The sequence below is a fragment of the Euphorbia lathyris genome, chromosome 7 (genome assembly GCF_963576675.1).
Source record: "Euphorbia lathyris chromosome 7, ddEupLath1.1, whole genome shotgun sequence".
Taxonomy (NCBI): Eukaryota; Viridiplantae; Streptophyta; class Magnoliopsida; order Malpighiales; family Euphorbiaceae; genus Euphorbia; species Euphorbia lathyris.
Genome location: NC_088916.1, coordinates 41,944,625 through 41,966,078, shown reverse-complemented (window position 1 = coordinate 41,966,078; position 21,454 = coordinate 41,944,625). Strand labels below are relative to the sequence as shown.

Sequence of the window (21,454 nt, the reverse complement as noted above, 5' to 3'; positions counted from 1 at the left end):
ATGCGCTGCGATTCTTCTCCTGGGTTCTTCTCCTAACATCACGATTCCGATTTGTGATTTAGCATGTTTTTTATATATTTTTATATCTAATATATATATAATTAATTATATAAAATTTGCCGTGTCCCCGCCGCACCCGTGTCTCATATTTTCTAAAAATATCGTTTGCGTGTCCGCACCCGTGTCCGCACCCGCGTCCGCACCCGTGTCCGTGCTTCATAGGTCTTACCTTTTGGTGTCAAAATTGGAAAGATATTCCACTTGTGACCACTTTGGTATGTTTACTTAGAAGAGTACATTTGCAATTCTTGTTATATAGGTATATTGGACCCCAGAGGAGGGTGCAGTGAAGTATTTGATACAAAATGAAAAAGTGATGTTAATGAAGAGTGGTGCAACGTATTGATCAATAGATGGAGATGGGGGCATAATGTGTTTATTTTCAGAGTAAGACAGACCTGAAATTATTCAGGTGGAAATAAAAAAAATGACTTCAAAATTCACTCTTACAGCAAGTTGTTAGGTTAGCAGAGAGTAGCTTGGAATGCAAATAATATAACAAGCATATGAAGAAGTGTGGTTGTAGGTCCTTGCATATGATTGAAACATTATATCTTCTAGGAACCAAACTCGTTCCGCAGCATCTAGGTTAATAATATTAGTATTCTAGTCAACATTTTTTATTTGGTTCTGTGGTTCTTTCTCTGGTAATACTTGTTGCAGTTTTTTTGATGAAAAAGCAAGCTTAAACCTTTACTAGTGCAATATGATAAGAGTAGTACAATTGTTCTAATACTGTAGAAAATAGAAATGCAGAACTGATTTATTTTTAAGACTCGGACTGGAAAGGCTTGTAAGACTTGAGAGAATTGATGAGACCTTCAATTGATCCAGCTCCTGCAATAAGGGACACTACTAAGCATGTCATGCTCAAAATTTGCAGCCATGTCCATGTGAATGAGAATTTCCTCATTTTTGATCTTGCAATGTACATCTCTATTGGAAAATACACTGTGAGAGGCCAGAATGCAGCTGCTCCAAGAAGTCCCAAGAAGTCATTGAAAAATGGGAAGATCATGGCTAGAATTGCTGTCACTATCACATATAGTGTTCTCCACACGAACCGGAATGAGTTGACGTAATAAACACCGTAAAATGGTATGTGGACGGCGTGCTCACTTGTTATAAACTTGCTCTCGGGCCATCTCTTGTGGCAACTCTTCTCTACGAAATTGTAGACTGGTTGGCAAAAGACCTGGAGGTTTAAATGATTAGTATGATCTTAAATTTGTTGTTGTTGTTAGAGAAAGGGAAGTATAAGCAAGCAAGCATACTTGGTAGGCTCCAACAAGGTGGATGGCGATGCAGATATTGGCAATATCAATCAACCAAAAGGGATCATAGAATCCGAAGCCGGTAAGGAAATTTCCAGGTGCTTGGTTTCCAAATGCTGCATATCCAAGGCAACCGCACATAACATAAAACATAGTTGTGGTCAGGATACCAACAAATGATGCCCTCTTCATAGACTTGTTTTCTGGAGGAGGACCTGACCCGATTGTATCCTGCATTTAATTTAATTACACATATTCATGTTATAATTATTTTTGAATAGTCCAAAAACGTAAAACAACATTAGTACATATAGAAAAGGGTTGCTTTCTGAGTGAGAGATGAGACAAAATTGTAATAGGGGGGATCAGAAATAGATGAAGGCGGGCTTTTGATTTTTCCTCGAAAAGCAAAGCATTTTAGGATTGTGGTCCATCATTTTCCTCTTGAAATTTGGTCCATCAACTTTACTATTAAAATAAAATCCCTAACTAAATAGGTACTGTTTACTGATATATTGCAATTTGCCATATCAATCACGGGCCCTTTTACTTGTAGGGACCTCGTATTTTACCACCTTCTGTTTTTTCTCCACAAACTCCCAAATTACAAAAAGTTCTGGGGTCTATTCGTTTATTTAATGAAGAAAAGTCAACCTCAATAATGTAATAATTGATGCAAATAATTTCAATTACTATAATTTATTTATTTTATTAGGTATGATGGTTTCGATTGTTCAAATATCTTTTAGCTAATCTTTTTTCCCATTAAAATCTAAAATTCGAATTCGGTATTTTAAAATAAGCTTTAAAACAAGCGATTTTAGTCTCTTATATAATATTAGTTGGTAGTATATTTATTTTCTCTTTAAGCTCTTTTTCCTATTATCTAATTTTTATAATTTAAATATATTATATAAAATAAAATTATAATATTTTTATTTTAATAAAATTTATTAATAACCATTAATATCATGATACCAATAATATTAAATAAAAAATTAAAACGAGATAGCAGAGAAAGAAATATTAAATGTTCTCTTTAATATTTTTCCCAATATAGTACTAGTATATCATTGCATTTAATGTTTAGTATTCTGAAAATAGGTGTAGGGTCATCCTTTAAAAATTAGGCATCATAAGTAATGCAGTATCAGTTATGAATTGTAGTGAAAAGAAGTAACCTGAATCTCGATTAGAACAGTGGAGAAAGCATAAGCAAATGCAATGTCCCCAATTGCTTGGAATGCTCTCCATATCTTCTGTGATGCTGTGACATCTACTCCTACTGTTGTTCCTGTCAGAGTTGTTCTTACTTTTGCACCCCCACCTAATCATCATATTAATTAATCATACGTACCTAGCTAATTTAATTACTAATTAATAGAATTGAAGAATACCTGCTATTTTTGCTACGGAGAGACCAAGACCTATTAAAGAATAGGCGAAAGACATAACTGCAGCGAGAATTGAGAGCCATGAGAGCTTGTGGAAGTTTGGTATTTGGCTAAGTAGGATTTGGATGCAAGCAAATATTATCATGTATGGATTGTTTGATGTATGGCACTTGCTTGGATCATGTCCTACTTTGTGGAAACAATTTGACCTTTTTACTGCCCTGATATCACCATCACACACGCATATATTAACATAACTGTGAATACATATATACATATTAATGAAAATGAATGACTTACACCATACTAATCGATGCTGTAATAGTGTAACCCACTGTGATTCCTACTAGATTCAAGTATTGAGCCACTCCACAGAATACTACTTTCCACCCACCTGCACGTATGTATTCTTTTAGCATATTAATATTAATATTATTGGAGCAGAGTGAGAGTGTAATACTATTAATATGAAGATATGAAGATAGACCTAAGTTGGCCTGAACAGCATCCATGTAGGTGTAATTTCTCTTGCCGGAAACAGGATGAGGAGAGCGGTAAGAGTCCGCGAGAAGAGTGGAAGTGAATAAAGTGATGAACGAGAAAGCCATGAGAATAAGTGGACCAGCCACCCAACCTAACTGAGCTATTGCCCATGCCAATGACAGCACTCCAGACCCAATCACAGCAGTTATTATATGAGCACTTGCAGTCAACCACGTTCCTTCAAATTCCACATTAATTATAATATAACCATGAAAGAAAGAATGAATTCATGAATTCATGTTTTAGTACGTACCAGTTCTTTTAGGTCGGCCATCATCGTCTATATTCTTCCGAATCCCTCCATTTTCATATCCTTCTATGTCCATGTTACTCCCTTGCATCTCTTTCCCCATATCTACTAGTATATATATGTCAGCAGTAGTTGGTGTTGGTGTTGGTGTATGCCCAAAAGAGAAAGAATTTATTTTATGGTATGATTCTAATTTAAAAACAGAAAAGAAAGATAGGTAGGTTAGGTAAGTGAAGAAAAGGCACCATTGATGGTGGTAATGCCAAGAAGAGGATGCTGTGGTGCTACTTAAAAACACTTACAAAGGTCCCCACCATCATGCCTTTCTATTTCTCTTAGCTAGCTTTGGACCATCCATCAAGAATCTTTTCTTTTTCTTTTTCTTTTTCTACATTTATCATCATTTACTCATATACATACATAAATATATCTCTTCCACACAATACAATACGTATTATTTTTGCCATCTCCGGACCATAAATGTTTTAATTTATTCAAACTGTCAACAACTTCTATATTATATCACTTGTAATGTACTCAATCAATGTAAAAATAAAATAAAATAAAATTATACGCCAATTCATCAACAATTGATTTGTCTAAAAAAATTATAATCTTATCACAATTTTTTTTAAAATTTTTCGATTATTGAATTCGAGGCTCGTCAGGTGTTACGAGACCAGGTCTGAGTCAGGTCAAAACTTCGTGCATCACCATGACTTCTCCAAGTCTTAGCCAACTAATTCCTACTGAAGAGGTCTATTCCTTTTAAATATCCTATTAATGTGTTTGTCGGTTTTCATCTCATTTTTCTTCTAATTCACGCCCTTCAATATATCTCCATAATATATCACAGGGGGTCTATACAGGTCAAATTCCTCCTAATGTACGCTCCACCATTGGAGGAGCGCCGTCCTCGATGATCGAGAGAAAGGGGTTTAGTATGTCGACAAAGACCATTGATGTCAACTAGCCAAACAAATTCCTCACAAACTTCAACTAGTCGATGTTTGCTTCAGATTCTTCCTGTTCATATTCGCAATGCTTTCACCCTTATTTTCTCTTTCAAATTTTCACCTTGCAAAATAAACAAAAGGAAATACCATAGTATTCACAATTTAAAGAAAAGGAGAATGTTGGTACTCAAAATACATTTTATGCATCCATACCAACATTCACACTGAAAATCAAACATCAAGAAAATAATATGTCAATTAGTATTCATGATACAAAGGTAAGCCCACTTACGTGATTGATCAAGTATTTAAATATTTGGATTTACCAAAATTAGGTAGAACTGCAACACCAGTTGTTTGACAAATATTTGCTATTCGGAATCCTTTTGTTTTCTGCTTATTTCCTGCCTTTGTTTGTCTCCAACTTCTGCATTGGGTTGCTTCCCCTTCTCTTTCAAAATGAGTTTGAAGTTGAAACCCAACATTAAAATCCAACATCAAAACCCCCGGTGTTTTTCCATCAATGGTTTTGAATCTTCCTCCTTCAACTTTGATCATGCGCTTGTTTCGCTGATCTTTTCCTTCATGGGTTCGGATAGGATCTCTTTGTTTGTCGCATGTTTCAGCTCACTAGTAGAATGCCACTTATTACAACACCAACAACAAAGCCTTAGTCCTGAAATGATTCAGGATCGGCTAACATGAACCATCATATAAAACTGTGAAATCAAGTCATGTCAGCGACATAAATTCTCTCTTTCCACTCCGTCCTATCCACTACCATATTTTCCTCAATCCCCAATAAACTCATATCACTCTCGATCACCCTCTTCCAAGTTTGCTTAGGTCTTCCCCTACCCCTCACCATTACATCCCTTTGCCACTCTTTAGTCCTCCTAACCGGTGCATCAAACGCTCTTCGTCTTACATGGACAAACCACCTTAGTCGGTTTTCTCTCATTTTATTCTCAATAGATGTAACTCCTACTTTTGTCCTAATTATTTCATTACTCACTCGTTCCTTTCTCGTATGACCACACATCCATCTTAACATACGCATCTCCGCCACTGACATCTTATGAATGTGACAGTGTTTCACGTCCAACACCATGTACCATATAATAATGCAGGTCTAATTGCCGTGCGGTAGAATTTTCCCTTCAATCTATTAGGCATGTCAGGGTCACAAAGGAAACCCGTAGCACTCTTCCACTCCGACCAACCAGATTTAATCCTATGAGCAACACCTCTACTTTGGATGGACATGTCCACATTTTTCTAGAAACCCTTGCTCGCCGACTTGTTAACCGTCATTCCCGTTTGCTCATGTCATCATTTTGATTTGCCTTTTGCTTGGACAAATTTTAGGCTCCTTAGTGTTCGCTGCAGAGTTTGAATGATTTCGCACGCTTCATTCCTCTTAGTGGGATCCCCACTCTTTTACCGTTGAAACTCCCCACTTTTCTCAAGCTTCTTGGAGTACCTGCACAAAAAGTAAGTCCATCTTGTACATGAGTTGTTTTGGGCGTCCCCCCACAAAGCTCATTATAAGCAAGGATCAAAGCCTATGAATTATTTTAGGCGTCCCCTCTATACATTTATAGCAATTAGAACATTTATCTCCACCCAAGGAAGTCTCCAAGGGCATCTACGACCCTCGGTTATCTCAACCCAAAATATCATTCTTTTCACAATGGCCTCTGCCAGAATATTTCTTCAGTTGGCCTCTGCCAATAATTTCTCAAAATGGCCTCTGCCAATAATTTTCACGAGTGATCACAACCTTTTTTTCATCAACGCGTCGGTCATCCTCATAGGCCAACTCTGGGTTACATGAATTTTCCGCACGTTAACCTTCTTCAGCCAAATAATAACTTCCATAATTTTTCCCACATAAGGCCAATCATGGCCACCAAATTTCTCAATCGGATGTTTCCCACCCGATATCCAAAATTACTTCTGATGTCTACCTTTGCCATGATAGACTAAGCCAACATGCCTAAGAATTCCCACAATTCTCCGCATAAGGGCCTGTTTTCATACGATGGACAATGTCCACGTAATCCAAGAGTAACTCGATAATGAGTTTTTCCTGACTCATGAGAAGGCACACACATTTTTTTACTGAATCCATATAGGGCGAAATTCAGATTATACCTCGATAATCCTACATCGCCAAACCAAGAATTCAACAGTTCATTCATGTGATCCTTCGCACAAGCCCCAATTTTCGCCTGACTTTTCTCGACTCATGGAAGAGGACAAGCAATGTCTAACCGAATTAAAATGATTCAAGTACAACCTACTCCTCAATGATTTGGATGAGGCATCCATTAATTTGATAGATCATCTTTGTGCTATTTCACATGAGCATCGAATTCTGGAAAAATCAACTACGAATTCTCCCCCTTTAAAGGGATTGAATCTTGTAGAATTCCATCGCCTACAACACTAGGGGAGTATGAATTCACTTTCTAACCTTCACATACATTAGTAATCTCAGTTCCTTTTTGCTATTTCCACACTCCCACACACTGGGTAAAAGTCTCGTAACAACGACCCTGGTAAATAACGAGCTTTAATCAAACTGAAAAGCATCACAAAATATTGTCTCGCAACAACAGCCCCTGGAAAACAACGAGCTTTAATCAAATCGAAAAGCATCACAAAACATTTTTAGGAAAATCATCGTAAATTTGCATAAGTCAATTCGTTAGGGGAAAAATTTAGGATCTTTAGTATCACTAGACCAAGTCACTAAGGACTCGCTTAGTTAAAGCCATGTTCGCTTACACCGTAAAGAACTCGCTTAGTTAAAGCTGGCACACTCACACCATGAAGAACTCGTTTAGTTAAAACTCGTCCGTCCACCTTGCAAAGAGCTTTCTTGGTTAAGGCACCACCGCCCACTTCGCAAGGCCTTTACTTAGTTTAGACTCTGATACCAAATGTCATGGGGCCAGGTCAGAGCCAAGCCAAAACCCCATGCATTGTCAAGAACAAGTCTCGTCCTCGTATCGAAGGGTCTATCCCCTTTAAGGGTCCCGTCAACGAGTTTGCCAGTATCGAACTCCCCCTCCTTAAAATCAGGAACCCTTTTGGTGGATCCTCTCCCAATTAAAGTTTTTGGTAAGGGTAGTCCCTGTCCCCCTATAGTGTTCCTTATACCAACTAGACCTCTACCATCAGAGTGCTTGGGGTTGAGTTTGCCTATGATCGAACTCCCCCTTTAAACCAGGCACCCTTTTGGTTGATCTTCTCCCTTAAAGTTTTTGGCATACATTAGGACTCAAACCTGATATCACTAGCTTAAGTGACTCGAGGCCCTTAACCACTCAAGCCAACCCCTTTTTTTGATAGTTTGTCCGATTTCTCGGAAATAGGCTCGTCAAGCACCCTTTATGGTGGATCATCTCCCAATTAGAGCTTTCTGCGTACGCTAGGACTCAAACTTGAGACCTAGTTTAAGTGACTTGAAGCCCTTAACCACTAAAGCCAATCTTAATTGGTCATTATCACATTTTTTTAGGAAAAAGTATAAAAATAAACCATATGGTTTGAGTCATTTTCAAACATAAACTACGTGGTTTAAAAAGTTTGCAAGCTGGTACCTTGTGGTTCCGTTAGCAAAGTCAGTCCAAACTGACTAACGGTGTTAAAAAAAAAGTCAAAAGTCAAATGGTAAAGAGCTATTTTATTTTTATATTTGTTTATTTTATAAATTAACTTTCTTATTATCTAATTATCACAAACAAACCCCAAAACAAAAACAAAATATCAAATTCACAATCTCATCTTTCTCTCACATATCTCTTTAATTTATTTTCATTCGCTCTCTAAACATACTCACTCTTCATCTATTTTCTCTTTCTAAAAATACCTATAAAAATAGATTTTACACTCATAAAATAAAAAACTGAGTGAGAAATTATTTCAAACAATTACAAAGGAACCGACTAAGAGTTTTCTAATAAATTGACCAAAGTGTTATGTCACATAAAATGACTTTTTCCTTGTAAATGATCACTTCAAATATATTTGTTTTCTCTTTGTCAAGAAGCATCTCGTGACCATGGTGCGGCCGGAGGGCCCCGGACCTCCCGTGCCCCTCCATGTCTCCGCCCCTGCTTACCATTTTACTTTCAACTTTTTTAACACCGTTAGTCAGTTTATACTGTCTTTTCTAACGGAATGAACCACAATGTGCTAGTTTGCAAACTTTTAAACTACGTAGTTTATGCTTGAAAATAACCCAAACCACAAAGTTTATTTTTGTTTTTTTTTTTGTAATAATATCTAATAAACCATAATCATAATAGAATTTTGGGCATACATTCCAAAAATACAAATAAATTATATGTAATGTTTTTTGGTACACTGTAATGCATAATCTTAGTTAATGAGTATTCGGTCATAATTTCTTTGATTTGACTAGCATGTACAATAAACAGAATCAAAAGATTTATGAAATTCGTTCACATATGATATGGTGAATGAAGATCTCAAATGTCGACAAGTATATCCAAGTTTATGGTTAGGTGGAGAATTTTCATTTAGATTCACAAACTTTTCTTCTCCTTGACATATGTTTCTTACTTTTCCTTATTATATTTCTATTTCTATTCCGGTCAGGAAAAATACTAAAGAGATACAATTATTTTCACCCTACACAATATTCAACACGTGAATGTTTAAGAATGTTTTATGAATTTCAAAAAAACAAAAAAGATTAGTCTATAGATCGTCTCCAATCCACCTCACTCAAATGTCTTCTAATTTTTATGTTAAAAGATTAGTCTCTCGCAAGTCGTCCGTATGTTTTTTCTTTGTGAAAATTGTAAACCCTAGTTTCTTTTTGTGGCTTTCATGTAGGAGGATTTTACAAGCCTATCACTAAGCTTAGATGAGGATGAAAAGCTGGTACTGGAACTGTCGATGGTGGACACATTATGCCGATAAACCCTTCAGACGATGGTTTAAAACCGTCGTCCCGTAAATAAAACTATCATGGGATTCACTGCTGTGTGATAACGATTGAATTCTGTCATGTAAAGGAATCTCACATGACATAAGCCTATTGGTACGCTGTCATATTACTCGTGTTACGATGACAACTTATTTATTATTACAGTCACTTGTATAGGCTTTGAATGACATCCTACTAATTATCAAGAGTACATATTTTATTATTTTTCTAGTGATTAAATGGAACACACTTGTTTTTAGGTATTAAACTTAATTATTAGCTCAAAATAGACCGTGAATCACCCTAAAAAGATAGGGACAAAACGTCCCTATCAATAGGCCTTTGAATTTCCTTTGGGGGTTAGAATTGGTGTTTGTGTTTCTGTTATATCCTTGCTAGGAATTTATAAAACCAACAAACGATGTGGAGTCTATTTTGGTGATTCTGGTAGTTGTGTGATGAATCTGCCTCTCATATTGCATAGTTAATGCATATACATTATTGAGAGATGGAAATAGTTTTATAAGCAGTATTTGAAAACATTCAGTGTTATACTGATCATTTACACCTTGGAGAAAAGTAATTACCTGATCCTCATGTAGCTATTCTCTGAGTGTGCGAAAGGCACCACAATTGCATGCACGATTGCAACTATATTTGGGTAAGGTTCTTAGATTCATTAGTTCATCATAAAAAATCTTTAAACTTGTATAATACTTAGTTACTCCAAGTTGTCCCTGCTTATAATTGTGTATTTCCTTATTCAATTCTGAGATCCTTAGTGAATCACCTTATGACAATGACAACGTGTCTCTAAGATATGTCCATGCCTCTGAAGCTTTTTCAATCCAGATAATACTCTTGCCAATTAGCTGAGATACTACGAGCATGATCAAAGACTTTACCATATTATTGCATCTCTACCATGTAGAGAACATTGGATTTTATGTTGCAGGTACTTGGATTGTACCATCAAGAAATGAAATTTATTTTTGGACATAAAGGCAACCTTCACTAATCTGGACCGTTGATGGTAATTTGGTTCACTCAGTATTTGGGAGACTAGATTCAGTCATGGTGCTTCATTTATATGAAGGAAAGAAGGGCTTCCTAGAGTGTCATCTACTTGAGGAACTTTAACGGCTGTCATTGCTATAAAGCTTTGAGTAATTTATGAAATAGATAAGTGAGCTAAGTGTCACGGGGCCAGGCCAAAATCCCGTATGGCGCCTCGACTTTCCCTAATCTCTGCCAGCCAACTCCTACCGAAGGGGTCTATTCCCTTTAAGTGTCCCGTCAATACGTCTGTCGGTATTCCGTCCCGGAGGGTCTCCATGTGATTAAACCCCGCCCTAGAATGGGCACGCATTATGGGCTCTCGGCGGCCCTATAATGTCCATAGAGTTCCCCTTTATGGAGACATCCACCTCCTTTCACGAAGGACGTATGCCCGACTCTCCTGTCCTTAATGGACGAGAGTGGATCGCTTAAGCCAGTCCTGACTACTGATCTATGGGGTGGTGGAGATCCAACGCCAAGGTAGTCCCTGTCCCCTATAATGTTCCTTATACCAACTCTGTCTCTTCCATCAGCGTACCTTGATATGTCTCATTCTCCACTCCATGGCGAAACCTTATCGTAGCTTTGCCAATGCTTGGGGTTGAGTTTGCCTATGGCCAAACTCCCCCCTTACACTAAGCGTGCTCTGATACAATCATAAAAATGCAGGAAGAATTGAATTTGTGAGAATAAGATATTATCTCAATTGATTTAATTTATATATTGTTACATCTATAAATAGAAAAGAAGAGAAGGAAAAATAAAGTGAATTGCTAAATACCGCCTCTTTTACTAGTTACCGCTTCCATTTGGACATTTTTATCCTCCTCATAATTTTGATTAAAAACTAAAAATTCTCTCTCCAAAATCACAAACTCAAACAATAATAATTGAAATTATGAAAATAATTAATGTGTGACAACCTAAACTCCGGAAATGGATGATTACGAGTTGTAAACATTAAAATTTACGTTTTTTAGTCAAAAAATCATAAAAATAATGCATATTTTTTGTGACGATTTTATATTTTTCGTCACAAAAAAGTGAATGCATTTTCATCACAAAAAATGGAACAATTTATTGTTTTTCTGGACGGATCCAGCACCCACCCAGCCTATTGGCTAGGCGGATCCGACTAGGCCAAATTTTGCATTTTTTTAAATTCAAAATTTTAAAATTTTTTTTATGAAAAGGGTAAAATTGTCCAAATGGGAGTGGCGATAAGTAATTTGAGGGCGGTAAATAGCAACACCCATAATAAAAGCGAGCTTAAGAATCTAACAACTTACAGTACATCATTATTATCTAACGGTATAGATGTGTCTATGTAGACGATTGGCGAGTAATGATATAATTATATCGATGACCTGTCAGTTGGCTTCCTTGCATTAAGGCCATCTCCAACCGTGTTCTCTATTTAGCATACTCTATCTTCATTTTTCTCTACTCTATCTTTAAATATAGAGTTGCTACAGTGAAAGTTCTCCAACTATATACTCTATTTTACCCACTCTTTAAAACTTTTATTATTATTATATTCAATTTTCACATAACAATTTTTTTTTGAATAAACATAACATTTATATTCTTTATATTATTAATCAAAATATATCCATTTATTAATTTTTCTCATGTTTTATAATTTAATATTTTTATTTTAAACTAAATGATATTTATGCAAGAAGATTGGCGGCAACGCAAGATACTCAATCACAACCACCACCTACCTTAGCTGATTTCAAATTTTCCGGGTTTTTCAACAATCTTGGTGGAAGTGGAAATGATTTAGGACCTTATTGAGTAGTATGTTGTCTTTGTTGTTTTTCTAGTTTGTTTTCGTTTTTTCTAATTCGTGTAATGTTTTTCTAATTCATGTAATGTTTTTATAATTCGTGTAATGTTTTTATAATTCGTGTAACGCTTTTATGATTCGTGTAATATTTAAATGTTTTTATAATTTATGTAATATTTAGTGTTTTTATAATTATAATTTAATATTTAAATGTACAACACAATAAAAAATCAAATAACACTACAATTAGCAATTAAATAACATGAATACGTCTAAAAAATAATATCTAAATAATAAATATACATGTACAAAAAATAAATATACATGAAATTAATATTTAAAATAAAAAATATTTAAAACAAATATTATATAAAATAAATACTATATAAAACTAAACAAAACATTTAATAATTAAGATTAATAAAAAAAATAAAATTGAATTAAATAATAGTAAAACAAAAGGATTTTAAAAAAAAAAAAAAATAATATATCTTTGCTTGTGGCAAAAATGCCGCAAGCAAATCCAGCTCCATTGGAGCTGGATTTTCCAAGGGTTCTCTAAGTTTAGAGAACCCTTGGAGATGGCTTAAGGGAATGAAGAAACCATCACAAATGATGTGAGTTGTTGTATATTGGTTGATGTACATATGGAAGGAAAATCAGTTAGTTATCATTGAGATTACAATGATACGTTTTGTTTAAGTTGAGTGAGATGGTTCTATGTGATAGGATGTAGGTAGGAATAGTGATGTTGTATTTTTGAATCCCTCGTTACTTTTTCTTCACCGAAAACAACGTTATATAAACTATTACTAGTATTACTACTTTTTCTATTCGATTTTTATGTCATTTAGGATTTTTTCATATATACCAAAGAAATATTAATTAAACTATTAAAATAATTAATTTATCCTTAATATTTTTTTTCTAAATTTTTATACTAAAATTCTATTTTTTTCTTAATTATTATGACTTAATTATATACTAGAGCCGAGCCTGGGTATAAGCCAGAAGTGTAGCCGCCCAAAACTCATAGCCAAAATAGGCCCAAATTATTATTTTTTACTATATGTATTATTTTTTATTATTATAAATATAGTTATAATATATATTCAGGTTTAAAATGGACCAAATACTTTTTTTTTTAATTATTAAGAGCCTCTTATCTCATTTTTCACATAGAGCCATAATTATTTAAATTAATACTAGTTTACAAAGTAAATAAATTAATTCAATTTAAAAAAAACACAGTAGCCATCATATATAATAAAAAAATTCTTCCCATATAGGGATTGAGTAGCAGATTTGGTAAATTTTGACCTGCTAGCGTTAACGTTAGAATTGATGTGTATATATATCCCATGGGAACTATAGAAATAAAATTAGGTTGGAATGATGTGGTAAATGTAGCTATATAATATAGGTAGTCCTTGTTCTCTTTTATGCAAATAAATTGAAGTTTCAAGTCAAAAAAAGAAGAAGTTGAAGACCAACTCGTCTCCGGTGCTAATTAATGCAACCCAAAAAAAGGGAAACAAAATCCAAACTTTATTAATGTGGTCAACTTCATGCTGACTCCCAATTTATCATCGGATACTTATGGATAATTTTATACATTAATTAGGATGCAAATTGTCCTCAGCTTATAATTGTTCCTCATTTACCACCTCATCACTATCCATTTCTTTTCAAAATTGCCATTTTTTTTTATAATCTTATTCAAATTTTAAACTAAATTTACTTTCAAAATTCAAATGGTATGATTTTTTATATCATATTAAATAAAATATTGGCCACATGAACCAATAAGATATCTTAGGTGTCTTCTATGGTTACTTTGTTTTTGACAAAGTAAGTCTTACTTGGTTATTTTCACCATTGGATGGTGGAGTATAAGATTCATCCAGTGGTGAAAACACACAAAGTAAGAGTTACTTTGTCAAAAACAATGTAACCATAGCCTTTATCAGATATCTCATATAAATATGTGTTTCAATCACATGATCAGATTTAAAGATACACTTCTAATCTTTAAAAAGCGCTCCTAATTTAATTTACAGTATAAAGGAAACATACACAAAAACATTACAGAATATGAACCAATCATATGCAAACACATAGAAAACTACTCATTATTAATAGGTATCTTTCAGTTATTTCTAAAGTAGTAAAAGTTAATCAATTTTCTCTTTTACCCTCCTTTTAAAATCTTACTTCCAAAGATATGAGTTATTATTTTCAAGCAGCACCAACATATGAAGAGCATTTTACTTAATAAGGAAATGTGATTTAAAAATGGTCTTAAACATGCATACTCATAGTCGTTTCTGGAACTGGATAAGGACGTAGCGCCAAACGACAGCATAGGTACCCTAAATCATCCGAAAACGACAGCCAGCCAATATAGACTATATGGAAATTAAATTCTTCGGTTCATCTTTGACACACAAAATTCCAACTTGGAAGTCATATGTGTTGACCATTACCCCAATAATGCCACCTTAATCATTACAGGTTACTACTTCATTCTTATTTTTTTTTATAATAACGCAATTCTATTAAGACTTTAACATAACAAAACATTCATTAAAAATTAAAATAAAATTATACATCTTCTGAAATGACTTTAAATATTAATTAAAATTATAAAAATACTATAATATAATAAATATGAACTACAATTATATACTCCAAACAGTTTTTAATATATGTCATTTAACCATTACCAATGCGGATCCGTTTTAATGATTGACTGCGGAAGGCAGAGACTATAACCTTTCCTATCGATGCGGGGCAAATACACAAACATGCTAGTATGCACTAGTAGGAAGCTTCCTATTTAAGAGGCCTGTTAACTTTACAACGAAGAAAACTAGATTGACATATATATGGATGCCGAAAAAGGAGTGTTGATTGTGGATATTGACTCAACATGTTTACTTTTGATTTATATCATGAGGTGGATCGGTGGATGGAGGCCCTTGGTCATTTGATAATAAGATGCTTGTTCTAAAGGAGCTGAAGCTTGGTATCCGTCCGGATCAAGTTACGTTTGATACAGTTGACATATGGGTCCAAATATATGACCTTCCATTGGGATATATGGCAAAGGGGATTGGAGATGACACGATGAATAATATGAACTATTCGAGGTTGAGTTTCATGCGAATCCGAGTTGCATTGGACATTTAGAAGCCATTGAAGAGAGTCGAGAAGGCCAAGAGGGCTGAGAAAGAGGTGACAACAATAAGCTCTAAATATGGACGGCAACAACTGTTTTATTTGTGGGATCCTGGGACATACTGAACGATTTTGTGATCGAATGTTTAGTCCGCACACTGTGGACCTTAAACGTGAATGAGGTGCATGGTTAATTGCTCCTGTGTGCATGAATTAATATCATGCAACATGTCTCGCGATGGTTACGTGCGCTAGGAGGGGAGACATGTGGTTCATCAGGGAGACCAGGGAGTGGGCTGACGGGTACGAAGGTTGCTAGCAAATCAGTAGAAACCCGAAACAAGGAAGATATGGCATTGGGCAAAGGTGACGTTCTAGAGTTTCAGGAGGATAGGAAACGAAGGCGTGAGGAGAGAGGAAGTGTGGGGGCTACGGAAGGTACAGTACCAGTTGCTTCTTTGACAAGCAAGGATAAATTGAGTACTAAGGAGACATGAACGGTGTGGTCTGCAGAGCAGACTCGTCGGGCATTATGAGTTACCTAAGTTGGAACTGTCTGAGTTTCGGCAACCCCTAGGCATTTTGTATACTGGGTGAGCTTATAAAAAATCACAAGCCAATGGTGGTATTCCTTATTGGAACATTGGTGGACAAGAGTCAGATTGGAGGACTACGACGACAATTTATGTTTGATGGATGCTTTGTAGTTGATGCTTGGTGACATAGTGGGGGGCAATGTTGTGGAAAGGGTCTATTGGACTTACGATAAATTCTTTCTCGGAACATCATATAGAGGCAACTATTAGGAATGTTATCGGAGGTGACTGGCGATTGGTTGGATTTTATAGATATATGGATAAAAAAAGGCACATGGAGTCGTGGTATCTATTAGGGTGGGTGGCTAGTTCTTCAGAGCTACCATAGTGTATTATTGGAGATTTTGATTGCATGTTGACATATGAGGAAACCCTCAACCCGGTCCCACCCCATGTGATTCGAATCCATGACTTCTAGGGTTATAGGTAAGCTCTCAACTAACAGGCTAAGAGCTTTATCATGTTAGGTTTACTAATTAAATAAATAATGATAATTATTAATATTATCTATATCTATATCTAATATAAATATAACTAATAATTACAATTCTAATTCTAATAGCATTTATGTTAGGATACTAATTTAATTAGAGATATAATCACATTATATTTACTAATTAATATTAGAAACATTATCCTTATATATATATATATATATATATATATATATATATATATATATATATATTCACATAATTATAATCTACAATTCTAATCAAAATAGAATTTATATTTCCTAACAAAATTATAATCCTTTAATTAATTTATCCATAACTATAATCAAATTATAATTATCTTATAAATCAATTAATCTCCATACACTACATATTTCGACCCAACCCTATTCTCACTCTAAAATTACCATTTCGTCCTCTAGTCTTAATTCTGTGTGTGAGCTATTAGATTCTTACCGCCACTAGCCATATATGCTTATTGGAATTAATTTAAACAAATCAATTTCAACTAAACATATAATAGAATGAGTGCGAAGACTGTTATTGGTAGAATCGTCACATTCCCCTAGAGCGATAAGAAGTCAAGTTGAATATTACAAGCACTACTGATTTGGGCAAGTACTTAGGGGTTAATCTTTCTCATGGGCATCCCTTAAAAGAGTCTTTTCAGCATATTATTGATCGGGTTCAATCCTGACTAAGTGGATGGAAATATCATTGTTTGTCTATTGTTGAAAGGGCGACTCTGGTTAAGGTTGTGAATGCATCTCTCCTTGCCTATGCAATGCAATCCACCATTCTACCAACAAGCGTTTGATGTAGACTTGATTGTTTAAACAGACGCATTTTATGGGGAGGCTCTGATGCGCAGCGGAAGATTCACCTAGTTAACTGGCAATCGGCCTGCCATCCTAAGAATGAGGGTGGCTTTGGTGTTCGTGTTACACGTGATTTTAATTTGTCCTTAATCTCTAATCTCAGTTGGCAGATGTTAATAGAGGAGAGGACACTTTGGGATCAGATTTTATGGAGAAAGTATTCCTGGAATCGTACTGGGCTGGAAATTTTTCACGCAATGATGAACTCGAGCTTTCTTTGGAAATGTGTGGTCAAGGGGCCGGTTTTGTTGAAAGCCAGGTTGGAACAGTTGGTTTCGGATGGAGCTGATATGAAGTTTTGGGCCGATACTTGGTGTTAAGCCCAAAATATACCTAAAATATCATCAATAATTACATCAATATTGCTACGAATTTATGCTATTTATAACTGTTTAGAAAGCTTTTACTCTCGAATATGTTTCTTTCTTGTAAGGTACATAAATATTTGGTAAAATCCAAATAGGAACGAAAAGAGCTCGAAAATAGAAGAAAAACCCTACAAAAGGAGTCGCAGACGACGAAAATTAATAACGCCAAATCGAGGACGCGAACGAAAGCAGCAGAACTGAAAAACGTTCCGTGCCGCGACCGCGGCCCCCACATTCTCGGTCGCGACACGCGTTCGTCAGCTTTTCCTTCCCTTCGTTTGAAGACCAATTGATGCTCCCCCATTCTCGGTAGAGAATTTAATATTCTCGGTATGAGCAGGAGTTTGTAGAAGCCTAGTTACACACTTTCGTTTTCGACGAAACACGATCGTTCGGATGGATAAAGACGTCATTTCGCAACAGATACGATCCTTCACAACGGACACGACACTTCAATCAAGACTCTTCAACATCTATAAATAAAGAGTTGATGGAGAGTTGAAGATATGTAGAAAAAAGAGATTAGTATAGAATTTATGCAGAAATTCCGAATCAAGTGATTCAAAGTTAGATTTCGATTCTGTTCAAAAGCAATATGCTGTACACACATTGTTTATTCAATAATAACAAGTTTAGTAGCATTTAGACATTGTTCCAGTTTAGTTTTCATTTTGGTAGTAGACCGACCCAGTCTCTATTACGAAGATTCAACGAGAAGATTGAGTAGAGGATCCGCCCCTGAGCCTGACAAACTCTAACGAAACCCAAGGAAAGGATTGACAACCCGTTCACTTGCACGTCGTCGAATGTTTCCATGCTCCATGTTCTCTGTAAACTTGTATCAATTTATATTTCATCTAATAAAGTCCGTTCTATTCAATAGATTTTTATGCAGCACTTATGGTAACCAATCCACTAAAGTGACTACTGGTGTTTTCATTAAAACGTATTTAATTCAAAATCTTTACAAGGAAACTTTGTTGAACACTTAGGCAAATTATTATCTCGAAAGAGTTTTAATTTGATTAAGGGCAATTATCCCGGAAGGGTTTTGTCATGTTCAAAGCCAATTAATTAGAGGTTCCGTCATTTATTTCATCTTTATAATTCGTACAAAGTTTAAAGTTGTTTTCTTTGCTTAATGCAAACAAATACATCTGTTTACTTTTCTAAAAAGTACTGAACGTTCCTATCTTGCAAATTCATTCTTAAATCAGAATATTTTCTAACGTTTTCATACTCTAATCTAATTCTCATTCTAGCAATTTCAAAACCAAAACCGATTAAACGATTTTTCCATACTATAAACCTAAAAGTAAATTTAACCGATTATAAGTAAGTTTTGTTCAAAAAACGTTCCCTGTGGGATCGATATCTTTTATTACTACAAGCGTATACCGTGCACTTGCGGAAATCGCTCAACAAGTTTTTGGCGCCGTTGCCGGGGAACGCCAAAATTTTTGACAAAATTTTAAATTTTTCGTGTTTTATTACGAATCTAGGTTTATTCATACTTATTCAAACTTTTATATTTTTTATTTTCAATTACTAACATATTTATTTTTCAAATTCTGTTTTGTAGGTAGTTTCGGTTCGTGCGAAATTTCAAGTTCATGCGCAGTTCTCGAAGTTCAGGCACGTCACCAGATCCTATTGACCCAGAAATTGAAAGAACTCTTAAAAAGAACAAGAAAGAAAAGAAAAAGAAAAACAAAACCCCAATAAAAACTAGAATTACCGAGCCAGAAGTTATGGCCACACTTATGGATTACGCTAGGCCAGGAGTGGCCGGTGTAACAAACAGTATAGTTAGACCCCAAATTAATGCAAATCAATTTGAAATTAAGCCTGCGTTGCTTAATATGTTACAAAATAACGTAACATTTTACGGGCTACCTAATGAAAATCCTAATACCCATTTGACAAATTTCTTAGAAATTTGTGACACTTTTAAAATACCGAATGTGACTGCAGAAGCAATCAATCTTCGCCTTTTTCCTTTTACTTTGAAGGATCGAGCCAAAGAGTAGTTAACTTCTATGCCAGCCGCAACATTTGAGACTTGGGAGCAATTAGCCCAAGCATTTTTATCAAAATTTTTTCCTTTAGCAAAAACCGCAAGAGTCATTAAAGAGTTAACATCTTTTTCTCAAAATGATAATGAAACTCTTTATGAGGCTTGGGAATGTTTTAAAGAACTCCAACGTTTATGCCCACACCACCAATTGCCCGCTGAACTTTTAATGCAAACATTTTATAATGGACTAAATCCTATAACTAGAGGTTCATTGGACGCTATGTCTGGAGGGTTATTTATGAAGAAAACATCTGCCCAAGCAAGAGAACGTTTGGAGGAAATGGCAATCAACAGCAGTATGTGGCCCGCGGAACGTGGACACGTACCATTAGCAAAACCATCATCCTCAACAACATCATCAGTTAAAGGTATAGTGAATCTTGATCCAGTAGCGATGTTGCAAGCCCAATTTTCTGCCTTATCGCACAAAATTGATAGGTTTATGGCACCGTGTGATCCTAATGGTAAGCCAATCCAAACAGATGTGGATTACGAAGGTATGAGTGAAATTGAACATGTAAATTTTGTCCAAGGGCAAAACCAAAATAATAACCCTTACTCTAATACATATAATCCTGGGTGGAGAAATCATCCTAACTTTAACTGGAGAGATAATAATAATAATACTAATGCTAATCAAAATCGTACTACTAATTATCAAAATCAATCAAGAGATACGATTAGCACTTTATCTTCTAAAATCGACAAATTTATTGATGCTATGAGCGGAAAAATAAGTAATCACGACGATGGTTTTAAACGGATCGAGAATAAATTCGATCAGCTTATTAAAAACCAATCATCTAGCATCCATAATTTGGAGATTCAAATTGGTCAACTCGCTAAATCAATTCCATCCCGCAAAGAGGGAAGTCTTCCAAGCCATACGGAAGAAAATCCGAAAGAGCATGTTAAGGCTATCACTCTTCATTCAGGAAAAAAAATACTTAGGTCCGGAAATGCCCGGAAATTCGACTTTACCTGGAACTGATTTACCGAAGCCCAAAGAAGATACATTAAATAAAAAAGAGAAGATACATTAAAGGGAGGCATAACAGTTGTAAGGAATGACGAAGGTGAATTAATACCTACACGAACCACCACTGGTTGGAGGGTTTGTATAGATTATAGAAATCTAAATAAAGCAACTAGGAAAGATCATTTTCCTCTACCTTTCATTGATCAAATGATCGAAAGGATAGCTGGTCATGCTTTCTACTGTTTTCTAGATGGTTACTCCGGATTCTTTCAAATATACATTTACCCGGATGACCAAGATAAAACAACCTTCACATGTCCTTACGGAACATTTGCATATAGGAGAATGCCCTTTGGTCTATGTAACGCACCTGCAATATTTCAACGTTGTATGACTGCGATTTTTAATGATTTCATTGAAGATATCATGGAAGTTTTTATGGACGATTTTTCAGTTTATGGAGATTCTTTTGATTCGTGCCTAAAAAACTTGGATAAAGTTTTGTCTAGGTGTGAAGAAACAAATTTGGTATTAAACTGGGAAAAATGTCATTTCATGGTTGACAAAGGAATTGTTTTAGGTCACAAAATATCTGAAAAAGGATTAGAAGTGGATAGAGCAAAAACT

The 21,454-nt window shown here is 35.2% G+C and overlaps 1 protein-coding gene and 1 non-coding gene across 2 annotated transcripts; both read right to left on the bottom strand.

Moving 5' to 3' along the window:
• Nucleotides 1-493: 493 nt before the first annotated feature.
• On the bottom strand, nucleotides 494-3,827 carry LOC136201026 (amino acid permease 6-like). Its single transcript, XM_065991566.1, has 7 exons — nucleotides 3,525-3,827; nucleotides 3,216-3,449; nucleotides 3,029-3,122; nucleotides 2,732-2,949; nucleotides 2,516-2,661; nucleotides 1,335-1,565; nucleotides 494-1,255 (listed from the first exon to the last, which is right to left on the bottom strand). Exons 1-7 carry the CDS (start codon nucleotides 3,622-3,624, stop codon nucleotides 830-832), a joined length of 1,449 nt encoding a protein of 482 aa, XP_065847638.1. The 5' UTR covers nucleotides 3,625-3,827; the 3' UTR covers nucleotides 494-829.
• Nucleotides 3,828-19,891: 16,064 nt separating this feature from the next.
• On the bottom strand, nucleotides 19,892-19,998 carry LOC136201628 (small nucleolar RNA R71). The gene has a single exon (XR_010673974.1). It is a non-coding gene; the product is annotated as a small nucleolar RNA R71 (small nucleolar RNA).
• Between the last annotated feature and the right edge of the window lie 1,456 nt (nucleotides 19,999-21,454).